The 26,794-nt window shown below is 38.5% G+C and overlaps 1 protein-coding gene across 1 annotated transcript; it reads left to right on the forward strand.

The window, feature by feature from the left end:
• CXHXorf58 (chromosome X CXorf58 homolog) lies at positions 1–26,394 on the forward strand. Its single transcript, XM_065901199.1, has 7 exons — positions 1–41; positions 3,250–3,385; positions 4,385–4,484; positions 7,149–7,243; positions 7,657–7,768; positions 18,206–18,337; positions 26,180–26,394. Exons 2-7 carry the CDS (start codon positions 3,270–3,272, stop codon positions 26,354–26,356), a joined length of 732 nt encoding a protein of 243 aa, XP_065757271.1. The 5' UTR covers positions 1–41; positions 3,250–3,269; the 3' UTR covers positions 26,357–26,394.
• The last annotated feature ends 400 nt before the right edge of the window (positions 26,395–26,794 follow it).

Genomic DNA, 26,794 nt, shown 5'->3' on the forward strand with positions numbered 1-26,794 from the left:
GCAGCCGCCGACCTCTGGGGCCTGGATTTACCTCACAAAAGGTTTTTAGTTTTGTGGGGATTTTGTTGTTGTTGTTGTTGTTGTTTTACTCTGGGCTGGACATTTCTAAGATTTTAAATTTTAACTAATTTGCCACGTCCTTTAATCTCGAAAGACCTGACATTTTTTTTTCCTCTTGAAAATGCTTAAGCTTCTGTCCCTCGCTGGGAATCAAATGTTTGTCCCTTAATACTAGTAGAAATAAGTAGTAATGACAATAATTATCTTATTAACAAGAGTAGCAGCCACCAATAGCGTTTACTATACGCCAGGCTCTGACCTAAACTCCTTGTCCACAGTCGTCTTCTCTTTCCAACAACCCAAGTAGGTGGGCACGATTATTACTTCCCATCTAATAGATAAAGAAACTGAGGCACAGACAAGTAATATGTGCAAGGCCACACAGAAGGAAAGTGGGAAGTCTGGATCCAAATCTAAGTTTTCGGCCTTTAAAGCCTGTGATCTCACCTAAACAATTGTTACAGTGGCTCATAATAGGGTACTGTTTTATATTTCATTCTGTATTTTATATTCTAACCCTATAGCAAGTGTAAGCCCATCCAGGCAGGCATCCAGAAGATTTGGGGGATTTTTGTGGTGCTGTGTCACTGCCCTCCAGCCAAAGACCACTAGTAACACATCTGTAGTTTTCTTGTTGCTGCTAGGAAAACGCACACCTTGGGAAACAGTGGGGAATCTCAGTAAGAGGGTGTTAGAAAGATTTATTCTAGGATTTGGGCTTTGGTTGGGTGATTTGGGGGCGGGTTCAAGGAAGCAAGGCTTTGCTCTGGGTTCGGTGGTGTTAGGAAGCCAGGGTTAACACTAAAGCCCAGCTGTGAGTGCCAGGCCAGGTCCTGGATATTTTTTTTTTAATATAGATTTATTTATTTATTTATGGCTGCATTGGGTCTTCATTGCTGCACGTGGGCTTTTCTCTAGTTGTGGTGAGCAGGGGCTACTTTTCATTGCGGTGTGCAGGCTTCTCATTGTGGTGGCTTCTCTTTTTGCGGACCACGGGCTCTAGGCACACGAGCTTCAGTAGTTGTGGCTTGCGGGCTCTAGAGCGTAGGCTCAGTAGTTGTGGTGCATGGGCTTAGTTGCTCTGTGCCATGTGGGATCTTCCTGGACCAGGGCTTGAACCCGTGTCCCCTGCACTGGCAGGTGGATTCTTAACCACTGCGCCACCAGGGAAGCCCCAGCTCCTGGATATTAAGGAATGCTTTTCTCTTTCTTGAGAGAATAGTGTATTCCAAGCCATCCACATCCCCATCCCTAAGGAGAAATATTAAGGAGACTCTGAAGGCTCTGCATCAGTAATGAAATGTCATATGTATATAAAAGTGTGACTTATAAGTGATAAATTAAGGCAGGAATTCTTAATTTAGGGGGTACATGAACTTGGGGAAAAATTGCAACTTTATTTTCACTAACGTCTAACTGAACTTTAGCATTTCTTTCAATTATAGTGTAGGTAACAAACCACAGTAGTATCAGCAGCACCCGTGACTTTGTCATCCACAGAAAGCACAGTATTTTCATATCATGTTACAGTCACGGCAGATTTCTTGAAATATCATTTCTGCTCATTACCACTTCACAAGTACAGTGATTATTAGCACTCTTGTATTATTTAATGCATAAAGAAGACACATTTCTATAATTTTGTTTTTGAAAATGTTTTGACAATGATTTCAATATAATTGGAGTCTTTTGTAATCCCATATAGTTTATGTTATGTGTCTTAAAAAACATAGTTCGTAGAAGGAGTTTGTCCATAGGGGTCCATGGCACCAAAAGAAAAGATAAAGAGGACCTGGTTTAGTACAAGATACTAAGCAGTGACTAAGAATTTGGCAGCTGCTTCCAAATTGGAGTAATGTGTCAAAGGATAGAAAATCAGAAATGAAATCAGATCACTTACTACACGTCCTCTCACTTTACCAGGGAGGGAACTGAGCTCCTGAAAGGTTAAGGGACTTGCCCAAAGTCTCACAGCTATTCCATGGTAAAACCAGGATGAAAAGTTTTTGGAAAGCATGTAAAAACCCTCCACTCTGATAGGCACTGGGGATTCCATAGTTAGCAAAATGCCTCCTGCCTTCAACAAGCTTGTGGGGTGACAGCCAAGAAACCAAATTATGATGCAATACAAGAAGTACTGTAAAAGAAAAACATATACAGTATTATGGGACCTTGGAGACAGTAGTCAGTAGTTCTGGAAAAAAGATAGTGGAAAACTTCAGGGAAGAGGCATCAATTAGCTGGGGTCTTGAAGGATGAACTGATGTTTGCTGGTGGTAGGGAAGTCATTCCAGGTAGAGGAAATGGCATGATCAGCAGCACAGAGTCGTAAAACATTGATTTTGGCAGAAGTTCTTGTTCTCAGAGTATAGAGAGGAATGCTAGTGGAAAGTTGATATTTTGAGATTTGAGAAAGAATGGAACTGGATTGTGAAAAGAGTTGAACGCAATTCTAAGGAGTCTGGACTTTAGCTTGGAGGAAATGAGGTGTCCCTGAAAGATTTTAAGTTGAAGAGTGATAAGGTTGGATTATTGCTCTGAAAAGTTAACTCCAGCTGCAGTGTGGAGGATGGAAGAGACTGCAGGCAGGGAGGCAAGTTAGAAGGCTATGGATAGATCCACTTGTCTTTCCCATATACATAATATTTGTAGTACACAAAGAATGTAAGCAACATTAAGAGATCTAGGAATAAAGACGCGGACACAGAGAATGGACTTGAGGACACGGGGACGGGGAAGGGTAAGCTGGGAGGAAGTGAGAGAGTGGTATGGACATATATACACTACCAAATGTAAAACAGATAGCTAGTGGGAAGCAGCCACATAGCACAGGGAGATCAGCTCAGTGCTTTGTGACTACCTAGAGGGGTGGGATAGGGAGGGTGGGAGGGAGGGAGACGCAAGAGGGAAGAGATATGGGGACATATGTATATGTATAACGGATTCACTTTGTTATAAAGCAGAAACTAACACACCATTGTAAAGCAATTATACTCCAATAAAGATGTTAAAAAAAAAAAAAGAAAAAATAGTGTTACTCGTGACTCAAAAAAAAAAAGAGAGATCTATGAAACCTTCCTTTTTCAGGGGTTCTGGAATTAGCACAACAATCATAATGGCACTTGAGTCTCATCCAAGCAGTGTAATAACATAGATTTTGACCTCAAATGTTTAATTTATGTATTTCAGAGTACTTCATTGTGAGGAAAATGAGTCATTCCCCAAAGACATCAGTTACTGGTGTCCCCAAATCAGATAGTCCACGCTTGGGAAAAGGTCACAAAGTACATTTGTCAAATGCTATAAAGACAAAGGGAAAACAACAGTAAGTAGCCATTTTTCGCCTGGTATCATCTTCCACAACTGGACAGTTTCCGTATGGTATTTACCCAGCTAACATCAAACACTTCTTGTTTTGTAAATTAGAGGTTTTTTGTGTGTTTTAAAAATACTTGTGAATTGAATAATAATTATTATAATTATAGTATTTCATAATTGACAAAGCATGTTAACACACATCTTTTTGATCCTGACACGACCCTGTGATGCAGTCTTGTTATTACATCTTATAAGTGAGGAAGTAGCAACTGGAACAAGGTAACTGATTTGCAGAAGGCTAAACAGCTAATAAATGGCATCAGCTAGTATTCAAGGGTCTGTTTCCATACTTCAGGCCTTTTCTACTCTACATCTTGTAGTCTGCACTTTGCCAGTCAACGGTGGCATTATAGAGGAGTACCTACCTCTCTTTGTAGCTCTGTGAGGGGTAATGATGGGGTGGGGGGGCAGTTCTTGGAGAGTGAGATCCCTATTATCTGCCAGGGCTGGGACATGATCAAAAGTAGAATAATGCTCTGACCTGACTGGGATGAGCCTGGTTCAAACAAAGATCAGAGAAGGGAGTTTCTTTTTCTAGGGCATGGTCATCCGGTCCCAGAAGAAAATTTGGGCCTACTGTAACTTCAACTATTCTACATTCTATTTTCTTAGCACTTGAACTAGTTGGACAGTGTTTTTAAGAACTATAATGGAATCATTTTAGGTCATGGATGTTTTTAGAAAGCACATTTTTTTGATGATAAAGTTTTAGCCAGGATTTTTTTTAATCTCAAGGGAAATATTCTCAAGCATTTCTTATCCTCATTCTGACTAGATTCGGCAGATGACCAGTTCTAATTACCACATCCAAATGTTCCTCATTAGGTCAGTCTTAGGGTGGAGGATGGGGAGATGCAAGAGGAGGAAGCATAAATCCAGAGTTCCCCAAGATTTTAGGAAAATGAAAACTACTTCACAAATCTTAAGCTCTTTTTTTTCCTTTCAGAAATAATAAAGATATTTCAGCTCACACGATACAGAGAGTGTGGTTATCTCATCTTGACAAATCAATGTTTCAACTCCTTAAGTGTACAATTTGTGCAGCGGTATGTATTTTGCTTTTTGTTTGCTCTGACAGATATAATTACTTATCAAGGTAAAAGGTGTGTTAAATAAAGAAAGAATATATAACCTTTTAAAATCCCGTCTATTTGAATCTAATAATATTGCATGGGGTTATGGGATTTCTTCTTTGGTTAACTCTAAATGAATATTTCTGTATTTACTTTTTTTTTTTTTTGCGGTACATGGGCCTCTCACTGTTGTGGCCTCTCCCGTTGCGGAGCACAGGCTCCGGACGCGCAGGCTCCGCGGCCATGGCTCACGGGCCCAGCTGCTCTGCGGCATGTGGGATCTTCCCGGACCGGGGCACGAACCCGTGTCCCCTGCATTGGCAGGCAGACTCTCAACCACTGTGCCACCAGGGAAGCCCTGGATTTACTTTTAACATGGGTAACTACTGTGTCTTTTTCTGAAACCAATATGATTTTTTTAATCTATTTCTTATTTGAAGATGTGAGACAGTGATCTTCTAGCACTAAAAATCTCTGTATTAAAAGTGCCTTTGCCTTCCACCCAGCAATTTCACTTGTAGGAATCCATTCTACAATCTATGTACAGTTTCATTGCAGTACTGTTTGTAACAGCAAAGAAAGTAAACCTTATAATGTCCATCGATAGGATACTGGTTAAATAAATGTCGGTGCTTTCCTACTGTTAAGGCTTGCAGCCTTGCATATGAATCTGCAATAGAAAAATAGCTAAAATATCTCATTAGTGAAATGGCAAGTGCAGAACATTATGAATAATATAATCCTATTTGAATAAAAACAAAGAAACGAACAAAAAGGTGCACATCCCCCCACTCCCCAAACAACTCTGGCAACGCTGGCAGAGTATTAAGTCTTCTTTCATATAGTAGTAAATATTCTCCTAATAAAATCACCTGTGATTACAGTAATCTATAATTAGTAATAGTCACATTAAGGGAATTTTAGCAGCTCTGAAAAAAATGATAAACTCTGAGAAATGTGTACACTTTTTTACCATCTGACCCACAGACCCACTGCTTTATTTATTTTTAAAATTTATTTATTTAAAAAAATTTGTTTTCCCTCTTGCATCTCCCTCCCTCCCACCCTCCCTATCCCACCCCTCTAGGTGGTCACAAAGCACCGAGCTGATCTCCCTGTGCTATACGACTGCTTCCCACTAGCTAGCTATTTTACATTTGGTAGTGTATATATGTCCATATATACACTACCACTCTCACTTTGTCCCAGCTTACCCTTCCCTCTCCCTGTGTCCTCAAGTCCATTCTCTAGTAGGTCTGCGTCTTTATTCCCATCTTGCCCCTAGGTTCTTCATGACCATTTTCTTTTTTCTTTCTTAGATTCCATATATATGTGTAAGCATATGGTATTTGTTTTTCTCTTTCTGACTTACTTCACTCTGTATGACAGATTCTAGGTCCATCCACCTCACTACAAATAACTCAATTTTGTTCCTTTTTATGGCTGAGTAATATTCCATTGTATATATGTGCCACATCTTCTTTATCCATTCATCTGTCGATGGACATTTAGGTTGCTTCCATGTCCTGGCTATTGTAAATAGAGCTGCAATGAACATTTTGGTACATGACTCTTTTTGAATTATGGTTTTCTCAGGGTATATGCCCAGTAGTGGGATTGCTGGGTCGTATGGTAGTTCTATTTTTAGTTTTTTAAGGAACCTCCATAGTGTTCTCCATAGTGGCTGTATCAATTTACCCCACCAACAGTGCAAGAGGGTTCCCTTTTCTCCACACCCTCTCCAGCATGTATTGTTTGTAGATTTTTTGATGATGGCCATTCTGCCCGGTGTGAGATGATACCTCATTGTAGTTTTGATTTTCATTTCTCTAATAATTAATGATGTTGAGTATTGTTTCATGTGTTTGTTGGCAATCTGTATATCTTCTTTGGAGAATTGTCTATTTAGGTCTTCTGCCCATTTTTGGATTGGGTTGTTTGTTTTTCTGATATTGAGCTGCTTGTAAATTTTGGAGATTAATCCTTTGTCAGTTGCTTCATTTGCAAATACTTTCTCCCATTTTGAGGGTTGTCTTTTCGTCTTGTTTATGGTTTCCTTTGCTGTGCAAAAGCTTTGAAGTTTCATTAGGTCCCATTTGTTTATTTTTGGTTTTATTTCCATCTCTCTAGGAGGTGGGTCAAAAAGGATCTTGCTGTGATTTATGTCAATAGAGTGTTCTGCCTATGTTTTCCTCTAAGAGTTTGATGGTGTCTGGCCTTACATTTAGGTCTTTAATCCATTTTGAGTTTATTTCTGTGTATGGTGTTAGGGAGTGTTCTAATTTCATTCTTTTACATGTAGCTGTCCAGTTTTCCCAGCACCACTTATTGAAGAGGCTGTCTTTTCTCCACTGTATATTCTTGCCTCCTTTATCAGAGATAAGGTGACCATATGTGCGTGGGTTTATCTCTGGGCTTTCTATCCTGTTCCATTGATCTATATTTCTGTTTCTGTGCCAGTACCATACTGTCTTGCTTACTGTAGCTTTGTAATATAGCCTGAAGTCAGGGAGCCTGATTCCTCCAGCTCCATTTTTCTGGTGTACTGTCACTTTGCCATGCCCCCTCTGTTATTTTCAATAGATTGTGCCTGGGCAGGGTACTGCATTCCATTTATAACACCATCATCTCTTTCAGGAACATCATGTGACACATGAAATTTTGAAGAAAGTGAACCCTTTAGAGGCTGAGCTTGTTAAAGATCCTTGCTTGAAGTGTAAAGTTAGATTCAGGTAATGTTTTTATGATCATTTACTTCAAGCAGTGCTTCGTTAATGTGAAAGAATCTTAGAAATTTATTTTCTTAAGTCTTCATATGTAATTACAAAGTAAATGTGTTGTTCTTATTTACATTTATTATGTGAAGAAACTGAGGCATGACTCTTGGGCCAAATGTTGCCTTAAAAGTAGCTCTCATCTCTCATGATGTGTTCAGTCTGACACACATATGAGAATAACTGTGAGCACACATGCCAAAGTGTGGCTCTTTCATACTCTGTGATCCGTTTCATTACCAGTTCTTTTTATGCTCTGGTATAGCTTTTACCCTGCATGCAAAAAAATATGTGAATGATCTTAAGTACAAGGAGGAGAAGTGACAGCTCCAAACCTGATGCGAAATGACTAATTTTGGTCTTTATTTCAGATTTAGTGGCGAAACATTTCCACCTTTCATCGTATTTAAAATTTTTCTTCATACTGAAGGCCTTGGTTACAAGTATTTCAGTGGAAAAAATTTATTAAAGCCGTCAAGTGAGGTGATGTTTCATGATGTAGAGTTTGTGTTAATTTAGCTTTTTAACATCTATGCGGTATCTGAATTGCATTCAAAGTATACAGACTATGTTATTTCACCATTAAACAGCCCAGCAAGCAGGTAGTATTTTTTTAAGCATCATGTTTCAGAGTGACTCTGTTTATTAGCTAAAAAAATATTTGGAATGAATTTCTTATATAAGGCCCTAAAATATACCCATCAGTTTTCTTTGTATGAAAATTTTGGTTTGCTAATAATGAATTACAGTGGCCTGTTGGTCAGGGCTTTTTAATTATGCAGAACATTTATGCAATTTTGTTTTAATGGTATTTTATCATTGTTTCTTTGATTCTGGTAGCATGTTTAGAAAAAGTGTGCTAGAGTATTGAAAAGGAACTTTTAAAACATTTATCCTTTTTTACATGAGTTCTCATACTTTTAACTTCCGTGAATATTCATCATAATTGTGTCTACAGCGTAGGACTCACGTGAGGATCTTATTAAAATGCAGTTTTTGATTCAGTAAATCTGGGACGGGTCCTGAGATTCTGCATTTCTACCCAGCTCCCAGCAGCTGCCACTGCTGCTGATCCATGTACCACATTTTTAATAGTGAGGATCTACAGCATAGGTTTTATTCCTTTGACTCTTATATATGACTATAGTCGAGAAAAATGTGTACATTCTCATATTTAGCCTTTTATAAACCACATATCAAAGGTTGTTTTCTTGTAGCCTTCTGGAAATATCTTACATGAAAAGTATGACCCACCTGAAATCATCAGTAATGGCATGTATTCAGGATAGAAGACCACACAGCCTGGCAGTTTCTGACCAGATCCAGCATGTGCAGCATATGTTCTTTGAAGAATATTAGAAAAGGAAAAGAGACTGCTTTTCTATGTCTTCTCAGGCAATATCAGAGAAAATTTAGTTTGGTTTCAGAAATGTATCAAAAGGACTCGTGGTTTCATGTGGAATATGGTATTTCAGAAACATTAATATTTGTTCATTTATATAGAATGACTTCAAATGGGAAAGTAGATGTTTATTCTCCATTCCAGAGATAAATTCATGCCACATTTATCTACAGAATAAGCTTATAGTTGTCCCTATAAAATTTCATCAACTGTTGCTTTTCTGAGGTTATATAATGTGGCTTTTTTAGGAACTGAAATTTTCCCAAGGCAGCTCCTGGCAGACCCTGCTATGCCCAGGCTGGAGCAAATGAGAACCTTAGAGGCCATGACTGGAAAGCACTGTGTATATATCATAATTCATTAAAATGCTGTATAATAACTTAAATTTTATTTTAATTACAAAGTAACTGTTAAAAGAAATAGCACAGAGATTTTTTTTTAAAAGGAAAATATGCCTTTATGCCTTTCTTCTTTGTGCTGCAACTTTCATTCACCTTGGGTGATCACTGTTAATAGTTTATTGTGTATGCTTCATATTTTTCCATAAAAATACACATATTATTGCACATATTTTTCCATAAAAAAATATTTTTATTTAAATATATTTAAAATTTTTTCATTCTTATTTTTAAAATGTGATTATACTATTCAGTTTGAGTTTTTCACTAAACATTATAAGGGGTTACAAATGATCAGAGCATACCCAACTTGGAGAGAACAGGTTAGGATTCCTTTTTCCTTTAGTTCAGGTTGAAAACAAATTCTGGCAATTCTTGGATTCATAGTTAATAGAAAGCCTGTAGAAATGGAAATTTTCTCACTTTAAGTTCACTCAACTTTTTTGCTCTTTGAATGTACACACTGTGTCTTTAGCAAACTGATACAACTTTACTAAGTTTATTTATTTCTCCATGTGAAAGAAATAAGTCAGTTGTAGTCCATTCAGATGTTTAATCTAAGTTTATTTATGAAGGAGGGGAGTTTCACCAATTCTTTTTGGTTCCATCTTTTCCCTCGTTCTTATATCCAATTCTAGTTTCATTTCCTTCTCATTTTCCAACAGCATTTCTCATGTATTTACAAACACACACACACACACACACACACACACACACACACACAAAAGCAAAAACAAGTGAAAGGATGTAGAATAGCCTGAATAACTTTGGAGAAGAAGAACGAAATTAGACTATTTACACTACCTGATTCCAAGACTTAAAATGCTATAGTAGAGGGCAGAGAGCAGAAGCAAGAAGAACTACAATCCTGCAGCCTGTGGAACAAAAACCACATTCACAGAAAGATAGACAAGATGAAAAGGCAGAGGGCTATGCATCAGAGGAAGGAACAAGATAAAACCTCAGAAAAACAACTAAATGAAATGGAGATAGGAAATCTTCCAGAAAAAGAATTTAGAATAATGATAGTGAAGATGATCCAGGACCTACGAAAAAGAATGGAGGCAAAGATAGAGAAGATGCAAGAAACGTTTAACAAAGATCTTGAAGAATTAAAGAACAAACAACCAGAGATGAACAATACAATAAATGAAATGAAAACTACACTAGAAGGAATCAATAGCAGAATAACTGAGGCAGAAGAACAGATAAGTGACCTGGAAGACAGAATGGTGGAATTCACTGCTGCAGAACAGAATAAAGAAAAAAGAATGAAAAGAAATGAAAACAGTCTAAGAGACCTCTGGGACAACATTAAACACAACAACATTTGCATTATAGGGGTCCCAGAAGGAGAAGACAGAGAGAAAGGACCCGAGAAAATATTTGAAGAGATTATAGTTGAAAACTTCCCTAACATGGGAAAAGAAATAGCCACCCAAGTCCAGGAAGTGCAGAGAGTCCCATACAGGATAAACCCAAGGAGAAACACGCCGAGACACATAGTAATCAAATTGGCAAAAATTAAAGACAAAGAAAAATTATTGAAAGCAGCAAGGGAAAAACGACAAATAACATACAAGGGAACTCCCATAAGGTTAACAGCTGATTTCTCAGCAGAAACGCTACAAGCCAGAAGGGAGTGGCATGATATACTTAAAGTGATGAAAGGGAAGAACCTACAACCAAGATTACTCTACCCGGCAAGGATCTCATTCAGATTCGATGGAGAAATCAAAAGCTTTACAGACAAGCAGAAGCTAAGAGAATTCAGCACCACCAAACCAGCTCTACAACAAATGCTAAAGGAACTTCTCTAAGTGGGAAACACAAGAGAAGAAAAGGACCTACAAAAACAAACCCATAACAATTAAGAAAATGGTCATAGGAACATACATATAAATAATTACCTTAAAGGTGAATGGATTAAATACTCCAACCAAAAGACACAGGCTTGCTGAATGGATACAAAAACAAGACCCATATATATGCTGTCTACAAGAGACCCACTTCAGACCTAGGGACACATACAGACTGAAAGTGAGGGGTTGGAAAAAGATATTCCATGCAAATGGAAATCAAAAGAAAGCTGGGGTAGCAATACTCCTATCAGGTAAAATAGACTTTAAAATAAAGACTGCTACAAGAGATAAGGAGGGACACTACATAATGATCAAAGGATCAATCCAAGAAGAAGATATAAAAATTATAAATACATATGCACCCAACATAGGAACACCTCAATACATAAGGCAACTGCTAACAGCTATAAAACAGGAAATCAACAGTAACACAATAACAGTAGGGGGCTTTAACACCTCACACCAATGGACAGATCATCCAAAATGAAAATTAATAAGGAAACACAGCTTTAAATGACACGATAGACCAGATAGATTTAATTGATATTTATAGGACATTCCATCCAAAAACAGCAGATTACACTTTCTTCTCAAGTGTGCATGGAACATTTCCCAGGATACATCACATCTTGGGTCACAAATCAAGCCTCAGTAAATTTAAGAAAATTGAAATCATATCAAGCATCTTTTCTGACCAAAACGCTATGAGATTAGAAGTCAATTACAGGGGAAAAAAACGTAGAACACACAAACACATGGAGGCTAAATAATATGTTACTAAATAACCAAGAGATCACTGAAGAAATCAAAGAGGAAATCAAAAAGTACCTAGAGGGCTTCCCTGGTGGCGCAGTGGTTGAGAGTCCGCCTGCCGATGCAGGGGAAACGGGTTCGTGCCCCGGTCTGGGCAGATCCCACATGCCGCGGAGCGGCTGGGCCCATGAACCATGGCCGCTGAGCCTGCGCGTCCGGAGCCTGTGCTCCGCAACGGGAGAGGCCACAACAGTGAGAGGCCCGCGTAACGCAAAAAAAAAAAAAAAAAAGTACCTAGAGACAAACGACAATGAAAACACAACGATCCAAAACCTATGGGATGCAGCAAATGCAGTTCTAAGAAGGAATTTTATAGCTATACAAGCCTACCTCAAGAAACAAGAAAAATCTCAAATAAACAATCTAACCTTGCACCTAAAGGAACTAGAGAAAGAACAACAAACAAAACCCAAAGTCAGCAGAAGGAAAGAAATCATAACGATCAGAGCAGAAATCAATGAAATAGAAACAAAGAAAACAATAGCAAAGATCAATAAAACTAAAAGCTGGTTCTTTGGGAAGATAAACAAAATTGATAAACCTTTAGCCAGACTCATCAAGAAAAAGAGGGAGAGGACTCAAATCAATAAAATTAGAAATGAAAAAGGAGAAGTTACAACAGACACCGCAGAGATACAAAGCATCCTAAGAGACTACTACAAGCAACTCTATGCCAATAAAATGGACAACCTGGGAGAAATGGACAAATTCTTACACAGGTATAGCCTTCCAAGACTGAACCAGGAAGAAATAGAAACTATGAACAGACCAATCACAAGTAATGAAATTGAAACTGTGATTAAAAATCTTCCAACAAACAAAAGTCCAGGACCAGTTGGCTTCACAGGTGAATTCTATCAAACATTTAGAGAAGAGGTAACACCCATCCTTCTCAAACTCTTCTAAAAAATTGCAGAGGAAGGAACACTCCCAAACTCGTTCTATGAGGCCACCATCACCCTGATACCAAAACCAGACAAAGATACTACAAAAAGGAAAATTACAGGCCAATATCACCCATGAATATAGATGCAAATATCCTCAACAAAATACTAGCAAACAGAATCCAACAACACATTAAAAGGATCATACACCATGATCAAGTGGGATTTATCCCAGGGATGCAAGGATTCTTCAATATACGCGAATCAATCAATGTGATACACCATATTAACAAATTGAAGGAGAAAAACCATATGATCATCTCAATAGATGCAGAGAAAGCTTTTGACAAAATTCAACACCCATTTATGGCAAAAAGTCTCCAGAAAGTTGACATAGAGGGAACCTACCTCAACATAATAAAGGCCATATACGACAAACCCACAGCAAACATCATTCTCAAAGGTGAAAAACTGAAGGCATTTCCTCTAAGATGAGGAACAAGACAAGAATGTCCACTCTCACCACTATTATTCGACATAGTTTTGGAAGTCCTGGCCACGGCAATCAGAGAAGAAAAGAAATAAACGGAATTCAAATTGGAAAAGAAGAAGTAAAACTGTCACTGTTTGCAGATGACATGATACTGTACATAGAGAATCCTAAAGATGCCACCAGAAAACTACTAGAGCTAATCAATGAATTTGGTAAAGTTGCAGGATACAAAATTAATGCACAGAAATCCCTTGCATTCCTATACACTAATGATGAAAAATCTGAAAGTGAAACTAAGAAAACACTCCCATTTACCATTGCAACAAAAAGAATAAAATACCTAGGAATAAACCTACCTAGAGAGACAAAAGACCTGTATGCCGAAAACTATGACACTGATGAAAGAAATTAAAGATGATACCAACAGATGGAGAGATATATACCACGTTCTTGGATTGGAAGAATCAATATTGTGAAAATGGCTATACTAACCAAAGCAATCTACAGATTCAATGCAATCCCTATCAAATTACCAATGGCATTTTTTGCAGAACTAGATCAAAGAATCTTAAAATTTGTATGGAGACACAAAAGACCCCGAATAGCCAAAGCAGTCTTGCGGGAAAAAAATGGAGCTGGGCAAATCAGACTCCCTGACTTCAGAGTATACTACAAAGCTACAGTAATCAAGATAATATTGTACTGGCACAGAAACAGAAATATAGATCAATGGAACAGGATAGAAAGCCCAGAGATAAACCCACGCACAGATGGTCACGTTATCTTTGATAAAGGAGGCAAGAATATACAATGCAGAAAAGGTAGCCTCTTCAATAAGTGGTGCTGGGAAAACTGGACAGCTACATGTAAAAGAATGAAATTAGAACACTCCCTAACACCATACACTAAAGTCAAAATGGATTAGAGACCTAAATGTAAGACCGGGCACTATAAAACTCTTAGAGGAAAACACAGGAAGAACACTCTTTGACATAAATCACAGCAAGATATTTTTTGATCCACCTCCTACAGTAATGGAAATAAAACCAAAAATAAACAAATGGGACCTAATGCAACTTAAAAGCTTTTGCACAGCAAAGGAAACCATAAACAAGACGAAAAGACAACCCTCAGAATGGGAGAAAATATTTGCAAACGAATCAACCGACAAAGGATTAATCTCCAAAATATATAAACAGCTCATGCAGCTCAGTCTTATAAAAATAAACAACCCAATCCAAAAATGGGCAGAAGATCTAAACAGACATTTCTCCAAAGAAGACATACAGATGGTCAAGAAGCACATGAAAAGCTGCTCAACATCACTAATTATTAGAGAAGTGCAAATCAAAACTACAATGAAGTATCACCTCACCCCAGTTAGAATGGGCATCATCAGAAAATCTACAAACAATAAATGCTGGAGAGGGTGTGGAGAAAAGGGAACCCTCTTGCCCTGTTGGTGGGAATGTACATTGATACAGCCGCTATGGAGAACAGTATGGAGGTTCCTTAAAAAACTAACAACAGAATTACCATATGACCCAACAATCCCACTACTGGGCATATACCCATAGAATACCATAATTCAAAAAGACACATGCACCCCAGTGTTCATTGCAGCACTATTTACAATAGTCAGGTCATGGAAGCAACCTAAGTGCCCATTGACAGACAAATGGATAAAGATGTGGTACATATATACAATGGAAAATTACTCAGTCATAAAAAGGAACGAAATTGGGTCATTTGTAGAGACGTGGATGTATCTAGAGACTGTCATACAGAGTGAGATAAGTCAGAAAGAGAAAAACAAATATTGTATATTAATGCATATATGTGGAACCTAGAAAATGGTACAGATGAACCGGTTTGCAGAGCAGAAATTGAGACACAGAAGTAGAGAAAAACGTATGGACGCCAAGGGGGCAAAGCGGCTGGGAGTGGAGGTGGTGGGATGAATTGGGAGATTGGGATTGACATGGATACACTAATGTGTATAAAATTGATGACTAATAAGAAAAAAATACATAAAAGTTGAATGGAAATATAAAGAAAAAAAAACGCTATAGTAATCCCAGCGGTGTAGTGATGGCAAAAAGGCAAACATGTAGATCCATGAAATAGAACAGTTCAGAAATAGACCCACATATATATGATCAGTTGCTTTTCATAAAGGTGTGAAGGCAGTTTAAATGGTGCTAGAACAATTGGATAGCCATGTGTATAAAAAAGAGATCTCAATTCAGTCACCTACTTTGATGATCTATTTTCAGAGCTATGCTTATTTAAAGAGGGTTGTCACTATCGTAGTCCACCAACTATATTTAGAATATCCTAAAGCCTTGCTACTCAAAGTGTGGTCTGCAAAGATAAAAATAAAAAAAAATTTAAAACAAAAATTTTTTTTTAATAAATAAAAAATAAAATAAACAAAGTGTGGTCTGCAGACCTGCAGCAATGGCATCCCCTAGAGCTTATTAGAAATGCAGGCTGTCAGGCCCCACCTCACACCCACTAAATTAGCCTATGCATTTTAACCAGACCCCCAGATGATCCTAGGCACAATATAGTCTGACAAGCACTGTCCTAAAGGTGCCCTCCCCCATGACCTGGACACCTCTGGGTAATTGACAATTCTTAAACATGAACATCCAGTAATTGTTATTTTAAATTGAAGATCCCTGTTCTTTTTGAGGATTGGGTATTTATGTAAAAAGGAAAAACGTTATTAATAATAGCGGCCCTTATTGAGCACTGTCAAGTATGATGTTAAACATTTAATGTGCATTATCATTTAATTCTCATAAACTCTAGAATGTAGATTCTGTTATTGTCTTCATTTTAAAAAGACTAAGTAACTTGCCTAAGGTCTCAAACCTACAAAGTGAAGGAACTGACATGAAGACCCAGTGAGCCTGACTCCAGAGCCCATGCTCTTAACTACTTCTGTGTCAGGAACCCTGGTAAATACATTCTCTTATATGGCCCCCTGATAACTCTGATGAGGTACATGTCATTCCCATTTTGCCTGTGTGGAAGCTGGAACTTGGAGAGGCTCGTCCGGGCCAGAACTGAGACTTCACTTCTACATATATCCGCTTGACAAGCCTAACTGTAGATGTTGCCCAGCAGGTAGCCGCAGAGCTGTGGGGGAGTGATGATGGCTCTCAGAGGAGGAGTCAGATTTAGAGATGCCCGCCTCTGACCCTTTGAGTCGCCCACCAAGAATGGAACCTTCCTCTTGAATCCTAGTCTGATTGGCTGCTCACCTGGAATCGTTGCCTAGTTTTCACCCTTCCCTTTCTCCTGGGGCTGGGCTCTTTATTCCCATCCCTTCCTATCCAGAAGGACTTTCCTGAATCTGGCCATACACGGCCAATGTCTGAGAAAGAACACCTTGACCACTGGAGGGCAAACTTTTTTCAAACCCCTGTCACAAGTGGGCAGCAAGCCTGCCCTGTGCTGCCAGGCATGGGGTTATTTTGGCTGAGAGACTGAGATGGGCTTGACAAATCTGAGCCACACAGCTGAGGCACTGTATGAATAAGGAAACTGGGGCTTGGAGAGATTGGTGGTGGTGGCTGAGTGGAGTAGAGTAGGAACTGACAAGAAATACCTTTTCTAAGTAACTTGAGCTAGTAAAATATAGTTATATCTAAAGAAATTCACAAGGCAGAAATTATAGGGTTTTCAGACCTGTTCTGCGTACAACTATTTGCTTTTACCTTTAGTGTCACTGTGGGGATGGTTAATTAGAACCCACAGGAAATAAATTGCAAGAAAGCATAATGGAGATATGTGCCAATACTGCCTTTTCTTTAGATGCATAGTGTTTAAAGAAACTAATGAAACGGAAAGCCAAAATGATCTGCCTAAAGGAAGGTTCCATCACATTTTTAGTAAACTGTTTCTGTCCCTTCGATTTAGTGCATTAGGAATCAAACTACAACCATTTGAATATTTTCTTTCACTTTCCCTATGTGTCTGTGTTCTAAGCTTTGGAATTTAAATAAAGAAATAAATAGGAAATATTCTGGATAAGAAAAGTGAGAATTGGAATAAGAAGTACATTAAGGCTTGCTATTATTTTGCGTGTTAAGTAAAAACAGATTCCGAGTTTTAGGCCTGTCTCAACCACTATTCTATAGTCTTATATCAGCATTAAAACACAGAGTTCCCATACTTTCACAGTATCACATTCTGAGATACAAAGGAAAAAAGAAACTGACCTGGAATCAAATGATGCTTGAATTTTCATCTACGCCAGTCTCCCTTCACATAAGCATAACCTTTGTGGCCAGAAGCACAGATATGTAATATAAATATGTATTAGAATAGTCAGCACATACTTACAGGGGGTGGGAAGGAGGGTGGGGAAGCACTTAATTCTCTATTCACAGTCTATGTATATAGCTCTTAGCACAAGGATAGGTATACGTGGAGGGGTATGGTGCAAATACAGCCAGACTGGATTCGAGCCTCCATGTTTTCTGTGATTCTTGTGTCTCTGCCCTCTCAGGTGCTTTCCTTGAGTAGAAAATGTTGACATTTGTGAGAGAAAAAAAATCCTTTGTTTGCTACTCTTTTGCTACTGAGAAAAGCCTAAAGGAGAGGGAGGTCTCAGCCCTCTGAAACGTACATGTTTCCATTTGAGGGCGAGATATTAACAGCCACATAAAAGAGAGCTGGCCCCAGTACCTTTCATTGCGGTTCCTAGGGCAACCTGTTTAATAACCAGATAAGCTTTCCCTGCATTGACAGCATGAATACGTTAGCGGTTTGTTTTGTTTTTTAAAGGAAAATAATGTCCTCTGTGGATTGTGGACTCCGCTACTCCTCTAGCTACATTTTAAAACTATTTAGATATGGTTATGGAAACAAATTTTAAGTGGTTTAAAAATCTATATAATCTTTTCTTTGTAAATACAGTCTTTTTATTGAATAGCAAGCTACTAGAAGAAAGGAACAATATTTGATGCATTTGTCTCAAAAAATATGTAAAGTGTGTGCTGATAGTCATTGCTATTATACTACTATTTTAAAAGTATTTTTTTCCTCTTTATAGGCTGTGGTTGATGCTTGCAAAATAATGGGGAAAAAGAAATTTTATCATCAAATTATGGAAGATGAACGTCTTTTCCAGAAGTTCAAAATAACTGATGAAATAGATATTGTCACCCTGAAAGATTACATGCAAGTAAGGAATTTAGATTTGGATTTAGATATTGCAATTTAGATATTGAAAACAACAAAATAAACCTCGTGACCCTATCCTCCAGGAAGAATCATGTATCAGTTTACTGTGGTGAAATACACACAATATAAAATGTATCATTTTAAAGTGTACATTTCAGTGGCATTAAGTACCTTCACAGTGTTGTGCAAACATCACTACGGTCTAGTTTAAGAACCTTTTTGTCACCCCGAAGGAAACCTCACATCCATTAAGCAGTCACTCCCCATTCCTCTGTCACTCCAGCCCCTATCAGCCACTAATCTGCTTTCTGTCTCTCTGAATTTGCCTGTTCTGGACGTTTCCTATTAATGGAACCATATATGTGGCCTTTTGTGTCTGGGGAGTGATAGGTAAGGAATGTAGGGTTTTTTCCAGGGGTGATGGAAACGTTTTGGAATTAGTAGTGATAGATATTGTGAATTTACTAAAAAAAAAACCAAAACACTGAATTTTATACTTTAAAATGGTAAAATTTATATTATGTGAATTTTATCTCAATAAAAAAATCAAAAATAAATACATGGTGCTAAAAAGAGTACATGACAGGGATTTGACCTAGTAAGGAAAGGGTCTATTATTGTTTCGATGCTTTCTGCTACAAGGAACAGAATATCCCCAAGCACAAGAGGCTTAAACAATAAAGGACATTGTCCCGTGTTAGGGAGTCCCTGGACAGGTGCGTCCTGGGATAGCTAGTGTCGCAGCTCAAGGACATCAGGGTTGTTGGTCAGCTTCACTACAGTCCTCTCAGCTTCCTTCACATAGTAACAAGATGACTATCACATTCTCAACTACATTCAAAGGCAGGAAGAAGAGGACTCAGCATCTTTTTCTCTAAATCTCAAGAAGAAAAATCTTTCCCAGAAGCCCCCAACAGACTTCCTCTCAGGTCCCATTGGTCAGAACTGGATCACATGCTCCCCCTAAACCAATCACTGTAAAGGGAAATGGGATCGTTTCCCATAATTGACTTAGAACAATCATGGTTCATGTGCTGGGGCTTTCCTTCCCAGAGCATATGTCTGTTCCATATGTGAAAAAAAAAATCAGGGCTCCATAAGTAAGGGAGAAGAGGGAAATGGGTGATAGGCAGGCAATCAACAATGTGTCACAGCCTCGGTCTGCGGCTGAACGGGTGGTGCACCCCAGGCAAAGGCTCTGTGGCAGGACAAACTGCAGGGCATGAAAGCAGGTTTGTGGACCTGGAGAAGGGAGAGCACGGAAGGTGTGGTATGCAGTCAGGCTAGAGGGCTGGTAAGAGATCATGATGCAGGGCTTTTGACCATAGTAAGGTGTTTATTTTTTTCCTTGATTGTGTGTGCAATGAGAAGCTGGTGCAGTGTTTCGGGAAATGCGGTGACCTAATCTAATATGTGAAGAGACCCATCTGGCTGCAGTGTATTATAGATAAAGGATTAGAAGACAGCAAGAGCCTCCTTCTAGTTTGGAGGTTCCCGCAATATTTTAGGAGAGATGGTGATATCTTGGTTTAGGGCTGTGAGGCTGGAGATGCAAGAGATAACTAGAGAATAAAAGCAGTGGGCCTTGGGGACAGAGAGGTAAGCTAAAAGAAAGTGTCCAACGTGGCTTCTAGGTTTCTGGTTTGTATAACTGGTCGGACAGCAGTGCTGAATCAGGGAACTTAAACTAGATACCTGAATAGTAATAATAGCAAATGCTGGTGTAATAACTCCTTTTATTCTCATAACAACCCTAAGAAGCAGGTACTATTATTACCCCTGTTTTATAAGTTCTAAAGAAACAAGGGATCCCAAAATTCTAGCTCATAATAATAATAATAATATATGGCCTTAACTGTTCACCCAGTTGCTTGCATGTGAAACATGAAATTAATGCGGTGCTTTAGAGACTCCCAATTGTGTTATCTTTCTTTTAGAGCCTTAACCTAGAAGATTTGGGGACTGAACCAGGAAATAAGTAGAGCTTGGGGATGTCAGCTATCTTTGCTAAGGACATGGGTGGCATACTTCCAGGTTGTCCCTATGCCAAGGATTGGTGTCATAGAAAGAAGTTCCCAGATAGACATATTGGAAGAGAGAGATCTGGTGATCGCTGACATTTATTGAGCCCTTTATGGACACAGCATTGTTTTTAGCTCTTTAAATGCATATTATCTCCTTTAATCTTCAAGTTTGTAAATTATGTGACCCTTTAAGAGATGAGGAAAATGGAGCTTAATGAGATTTTTAAAAACTTACTCAAGGTCGTATAGCTAGCTAATAGGTGCAGAGCAGATCATAGACAGTTCTGAGATGTTTACCCATTTTACCATTCCACTATCGGGAAATAAAATATACAGGCAGTCCTCGCTTTGCATGGTAGTGCAGGGCCATAAAAGCTGAAACCATGCAAGCTGAAACCATGCAGAGCAAACTTAATCATCAATGGGAAAAATCGTGATTGTTCCGTGCCTTTAAAAAAATCTTATCAAAACATTAAAAACTCTCTTACTCTCTGTTATAAATATATAGGAAAATGGAAAAAAGCAAAACATTTATTTAGTACACTATAATTTAAAACATTAGAAACATTCAGAATTTAAAATGTTTTATTTCTTTGGAAAAAGCTTATCAACTGTGAATATACTAGACACTATTGAATTATATACTTTAAATAGGTGAATTATATGAGACATGAATCTCAATAAATCTGTAAAAAAAATCGTTTTATCAAGAGTAGTTTAAACAGTGCTTACCTTCTTGTTCTCATATAATTTACAATAAGGAGTGAGCATCTTCTCTATGCCCTGGCAAATTGTCATACTCCTTTCTAAGTTTGGATCACCCGCCAACATTTTATCCTCTGTACTTTTATTGGCCGCACCACGCAGCTTGCAGGATCTTAGTTCCCTCACCAGGAATCAAACCCAGGGCCCTGGGAGTAAGGGCACCGAGTCATAACCATCGGACCGCCAAGGAATTCCCTATCCTTTGTACTTTAAATGTTATGAAATGTTTCAGAGCTCCTTTAATATGAAGCTTCTTTTTTGCCAACATTACTTCCTCTGAGAAAACTTTCCCCTTTTCAGCAGTGCCATTTTCCCCATTTATGTTGATAAGTTCACCTTCACCAAATTTGTCTAGCAGCCTCGCTCCAGTGTCTTGAATGATGGCAGTGTCAGCATCCCCATGGTCACCTATTTCTTCTAGAACTCTATTTACATTTGATTTGAATTTCACTTCCAGCTTTACCACTTTTTCTTTCTTTGTTTGACCTTTCCCTCTTTTTTTTTTTTTTTTTTTTTTTTTTTTTTTGCCGTACACGGGTCTCTCACTGCTGTGGCCTCTCCCGTTGCGGAACATAGGCTCTGGACACGCAGGCCCAGCGGCCATGGCTCACAGGCCCAGCCACTCCACGGCATGTGGGATCTTCCTGGACCGGGGCAGGCGGACTCTCAACCACTGCGCCACCAGGGAAGCCCTGACCTTTCCCTCTTTTGATTATCTTTATTTGTAAAATGTCATATGGGTTTATCACTGGGAGACAAAGAGGTAACACAATTACACACTTTGCTGTCTGTGAGTGAACTAAAAAGCAGATCTACAGTGACCAATCACTGACACACTTCGAAAGAACTGACGTGATTTGTCATTTATCACCATGCACATCTGTTATTTATGTAGTAATCTATGGACTGAAGAGCTAGCAGCAGAGTTTGTACTTTATGCATTTAACTCAGTTTTACTGTGGTAACTGAAATTTGAACTGTGTTATTGAAGGACTGAGCTTATTTGCTAAATGGTGGTGATTGATTGAAATTCGTGCATGCCTAAATGATACTAAGGGAGCACTGCCTGTATGTGTGTGAGTGCGAGAGCACAAGAGGGAGAGAGAGAGAGTGTACGTGTGTTATACCCTAAATGCCAGGATTGTAGCTCCTCCTGCCCTATTCCTATCTCTTAAATGAACATTTATAAGGTTGAATTGATTATATATATTTATATTTTTAAATTCCTAATTTGATATTTTAAATTAAAAACAAAAAGAGGGCTTCTCTGGTGGCGCAGTGGTGGAGAGTCCGCCTGCCGACGCAGGGGACATGGGCTTGTGCCCTGGTCCGGGAGGATCCCGCATGCCACGGAGCGGCTGGGGCCGTGAGCCATGGCCGTTGAGCCTGTGCATCCGGAGCCTGTGCTCCGCAGCAGGAGAGGCCACAGCAATGAGAGGCCTGCGTATTGCAAAAAAAAAAAAAAGTGGGATTTCTACAAATACTCCAAATGAAAATAGTGAAATTTGCCACTTAGCACCAGAGGTGAACTAATTATTTCTAAAAGGGTTTGTGCAAATGTCCTTTCAATGCAAGCATGTCATGAACAAGTATTGCCAGGTATGTAGATCACATAGCTATTTTCAGTTTTCAGGCCCATCCTGAGTTTAATTTATCTGAGTTATATTTGCCTTAAAGATTTAGTGTTTATGCATTAAATAAATATTTAATGAGCGTGGTACTATGTGCATGATACTGTGTGACAAGGATCCTGCCTTGTCACAGTAGGGGAGCTAAAACATACACAGATAGCTAGAACATCAAGTAGTCAGTAATAAGAGTCATAGAAGTGAGATACCAATACAGTTCAGAGACGGGATCAAGGAATGCTTTTGCATGAAGTAATGTTTGAGTGGATCCTTGGGAAATGTGTCTAAAAACATTCGAGAACACCACAGCCAATCATGCTTAGTTATTTTTTCCATATAGTATTCCAGTCTTCTGGATAAGATCCCTGCATCTTCTGGTGGCAGAAATAACTACTGGCGAAGATTAAATCTCGAAAACATTCCTAGGACAATGATAATGTATGACATAGTTGATTATGCGGAGTCTGGAATAATCTCAAACCGTCTAAAAAAAGAAATGAAGTATCTATTACAAAGACCAAAAACAGAAGAGATGCGTCAGCACCAGCTACAGATTGTTTCTCAAGTTAGGTAAAAAGTGATCCTTCACTGGGGTTACAATACTGGGGGCATTTCTGGAAATGTTCACATTCTGCCAAATAGCTCATGAAAAATAATAACAGAGCATATGGGGAAAAAGGGGTTGGGGCAGATTGCTGAAGACTTATGCAACTTTGCAAACAGAGCACTAACAAAAAGGACAATTGGTACCTGGGAAGATACCTTGTACCACCAGACAGGCCACCACAGCAAATATAAAAAATGTACAATAGAGTGAAAATGCTGGCGGCTCTTTCATTAGAGCAGGTAGTGGGCACCAAGACAGTGCAGATGGAAGTGGAGCCCTGGGCCAATGTGGTGGCCTTTTAAGTGGGCATGAGAGGCAGTGTGACCTGCCAGGAACCATGAACCGCTCAAGGCAGGGAGTAGGGAAGAGGGCAGTAAGGGTGGATCGTGTGTGTGTGCGGGGGAGTGCCTCTCTTGGGAGAGAGCCCTAGGTGCCGGTGCTCATTCTTGTTTTCATGAATGCAGCCAAAAGGGCTCCCTTTGCCCATGCTGCACAGAGGAGAACTTTTTCCTTTTCTGCTGAAGGTTATAATTCTAGTCTTGATATTCTAGCTCCCTTTGCAGAGGATAAATTGCATATAAATTACAGTGACATTATTCCCTTCTTTACCAATAACATGTGTGCCATTTCACATTATAAAAGAACATGTTGTAGCAAAATAGACTGTATTATGATTTGAAACAACATGGACAGACTATGACTGCACCAGTTATCTTCCTTTTTTCTTTCCATTACCAAGTCTCACCTAGCCCATCTTATTTACAAATTAAGCTTTTTTTCTTAAGAAAAAGAAAGAGATAATAGGACTGAAGAGGACCTGTTGGTAGTCTATTTTCACACAGTCATATTTGAAATGAAAAATACTCCTTTAGTACATGAAAAGACACTGGTGACCCACTGTCAGGCAAACACACTGGTTGTTTTTTTTTCAGGAGTAGAGATGAGTGGGTGCTGACCCAATAACATAATTTAGCCCATTTATTTTATGATCAAGGCTATACATTTGCCAGACAGATGGCCTAGTGTAGGGCGCAGTCTGTCATCATGAAATAGATTTTCTCTAACTCATCCGTCTAAGCACTGAATATGGAACTTAACTCTGTTACCACCAAGGTCAAATAAATGATGTAATTTTCTCTGCCACCATATATAACTGCTATTTAGACTCATGCTACTGATTATCCTAGAATGAGTCACTTAAAGAACCAAATAAGTAGCCAAATTCTAAATCAACTGAAGAGGGAAAAGTACTTTCTTAACGGCTCCTTTGAAGGCAGTTCAAAGTTTGGGATCTCCCAGAAGCAAACCCTGAGGAAAGTATTTGAGTATGAGTAGTTTATTTGGGAGGTGATCCCAGGAACCACTGATGAGAGGGGTAGAGAAGTGAAACAGGGAAGAGAAGGCAGCCAGAACAGTGTACGTTAGCAAGCAGGTTGTCACTGTGGGTAACTGGAGCTTAATCTCTCCTGGGAATGTCCTGGCCAGTGTAGAACACACAACTCAAGTTATCCCACAGAGGGGAAGGGAGTTGGGATATTTATACACCAACACCCATCAGTCACTGGTTAAGGGTAGCTTAGGAGGGGAGGTATTAATTCTGGGGCCCTTTCCCTGCACAAGGGCTCTTGTTTTCATAAGAAAGCTCTCAGGCTAAGTGAGGCCAGTGTGCGCTATGGCCCAAGGGGACTATGAGCATGGCACCAACTGTGTCTGGTCCCAACACTGATAAAAACAACTTGTTTCAGCCATTATGAAATTTAATACTTTTTGGTGTTAGTATATAGTATATCTTTTAAAAAGATTCAAATGGCTACTGCACGGTATTTTCCCGGAAGACTGATTTTAAATTGATTTAACATTTTATAATTTTCACTATCATTGTTGTAAACATCATCTATACACCTTCATAAGTGGCAAAGAACTATGCTATGTAACTCAAGCAGAAACGATAACTTTGGCCTAAAAACTTACGTGCAGTATTGCTCCAAGCACTGAGGTCTAGGATATATTTACCAGAGGATGCTTTAATAAAATTTGGAACTTGCTTAAATTTAAAATTTTATTTTGTACAATTTTTCTGTCTATACTACAAATATTTTCTAGGTGCCCTTCATCCTTATCAAGTCTTCAACCTTTATATCGGCCCTACCAACAGCAAAGTCAAATTAAACACCTGGGACGTCGATCCGAGCAAGCTCAAATGAAAGTTGAAAAAATGAAAAAAGCTTATAAGATGGCTAAAGAAAAAATTGCTTCTGCGGGAACTGTAAGTTTAACTTGTACTGAATTCATTGTTTTGGACAATATTCAAACTGTAAGTAATTCTACTTCCTTAAGTAGAATTTTCCTAATCTACAAGTTCAAGGATGAAACACATACATTTGGTATATACCTTGGATAGTATAAAGCTACATTCCTCTTGGTAACGCATATTTTAAAAATTTTTAAACAATATGAGTAGCTATTCTGATAAATACCAGCCATTTTGACTCCACATGAGCATGAGTTGGCAAAAACCCTATTGTTTCTGTATATTGGCACTGTTGATTCAGCACATCGCTAATGGTGCTTTTCTCAAAGTGGAAGTCATTTCTATTTACACTTATTAAGACCTGTAGTGTGGAAAGTCAGCTTCAGTATACTACATTGCAGGAATATTTACAATGAACATGTATTCATGTTTTACTCTGTAATTTTTTAAAAATCTGCTATACATTTTTTTGAGATGAGGCTAAGTGTGAACAGTCAAATATAAAAAACATAAAATAGTAAAAACCAAATATAAAACACTTTCCGCTTTTATTTATAATTCTACCTAGGAACTGAAAATGGACACACCAGGTACAAAGCAAAACGAGACGATGGTCTTCTCCACCCCATTCTTTGACACTGTAAAAGTTAATGAGCTCATGTCAGATGACGAATTGGAAAAAGAGGAAAAGGAATTATTTGCCTGGTGTCAAGACTTGTATATTAATATTTCTCCATCACGTTAAAGCACAGCTAATTGACACAAAACCAGGTTATTCAACAATCTGCTTGTCTGTCTATAAATGATGAGTATATGCGTTAAAGGAAAACAAAACATAAACAAGCCCTCAGTATGCTCTCTTAACCAAATGTGTGACAGATTTTAAAGCTCTTTTTGTATCACCATAGGTACAAGTATTTTTTACTAACAGAATTTTAATCTAAATAAATTAAATTGAATCAACTAGATGCCCTCAAACTAACTGTATATGGTTTTGTTCAAGAAATGGTATTTCGTCCCTGGAACTTTTATTCAATTGTGATTTTCCTTCATTTAAAAAAAATATCGAACAGGCCATGCTTAGCATAAATATTAGAATTCACAGAATAAAAGGCTGCTCTTGAGTCAGCCTCCAGTGTCTTTTTTTTTTTGTAGCATGTTGTTTTTTACAGAACAGCTTGTG

This window comes from Phocoena phocoena, chromosome X (genome assembly GCF_963924675.1).
Source record: "Phocoena phocoena chromosome X, mPhoPho1.1, whole genome shotgun sequence".
In the NCBI taxonomy this organism is placed as follows: Eukaryota; Metazoa; Chordata; class Mammalia; order Artiodactyla; family Phocoenidae; genus Phocoena; species Phocoena phocoena.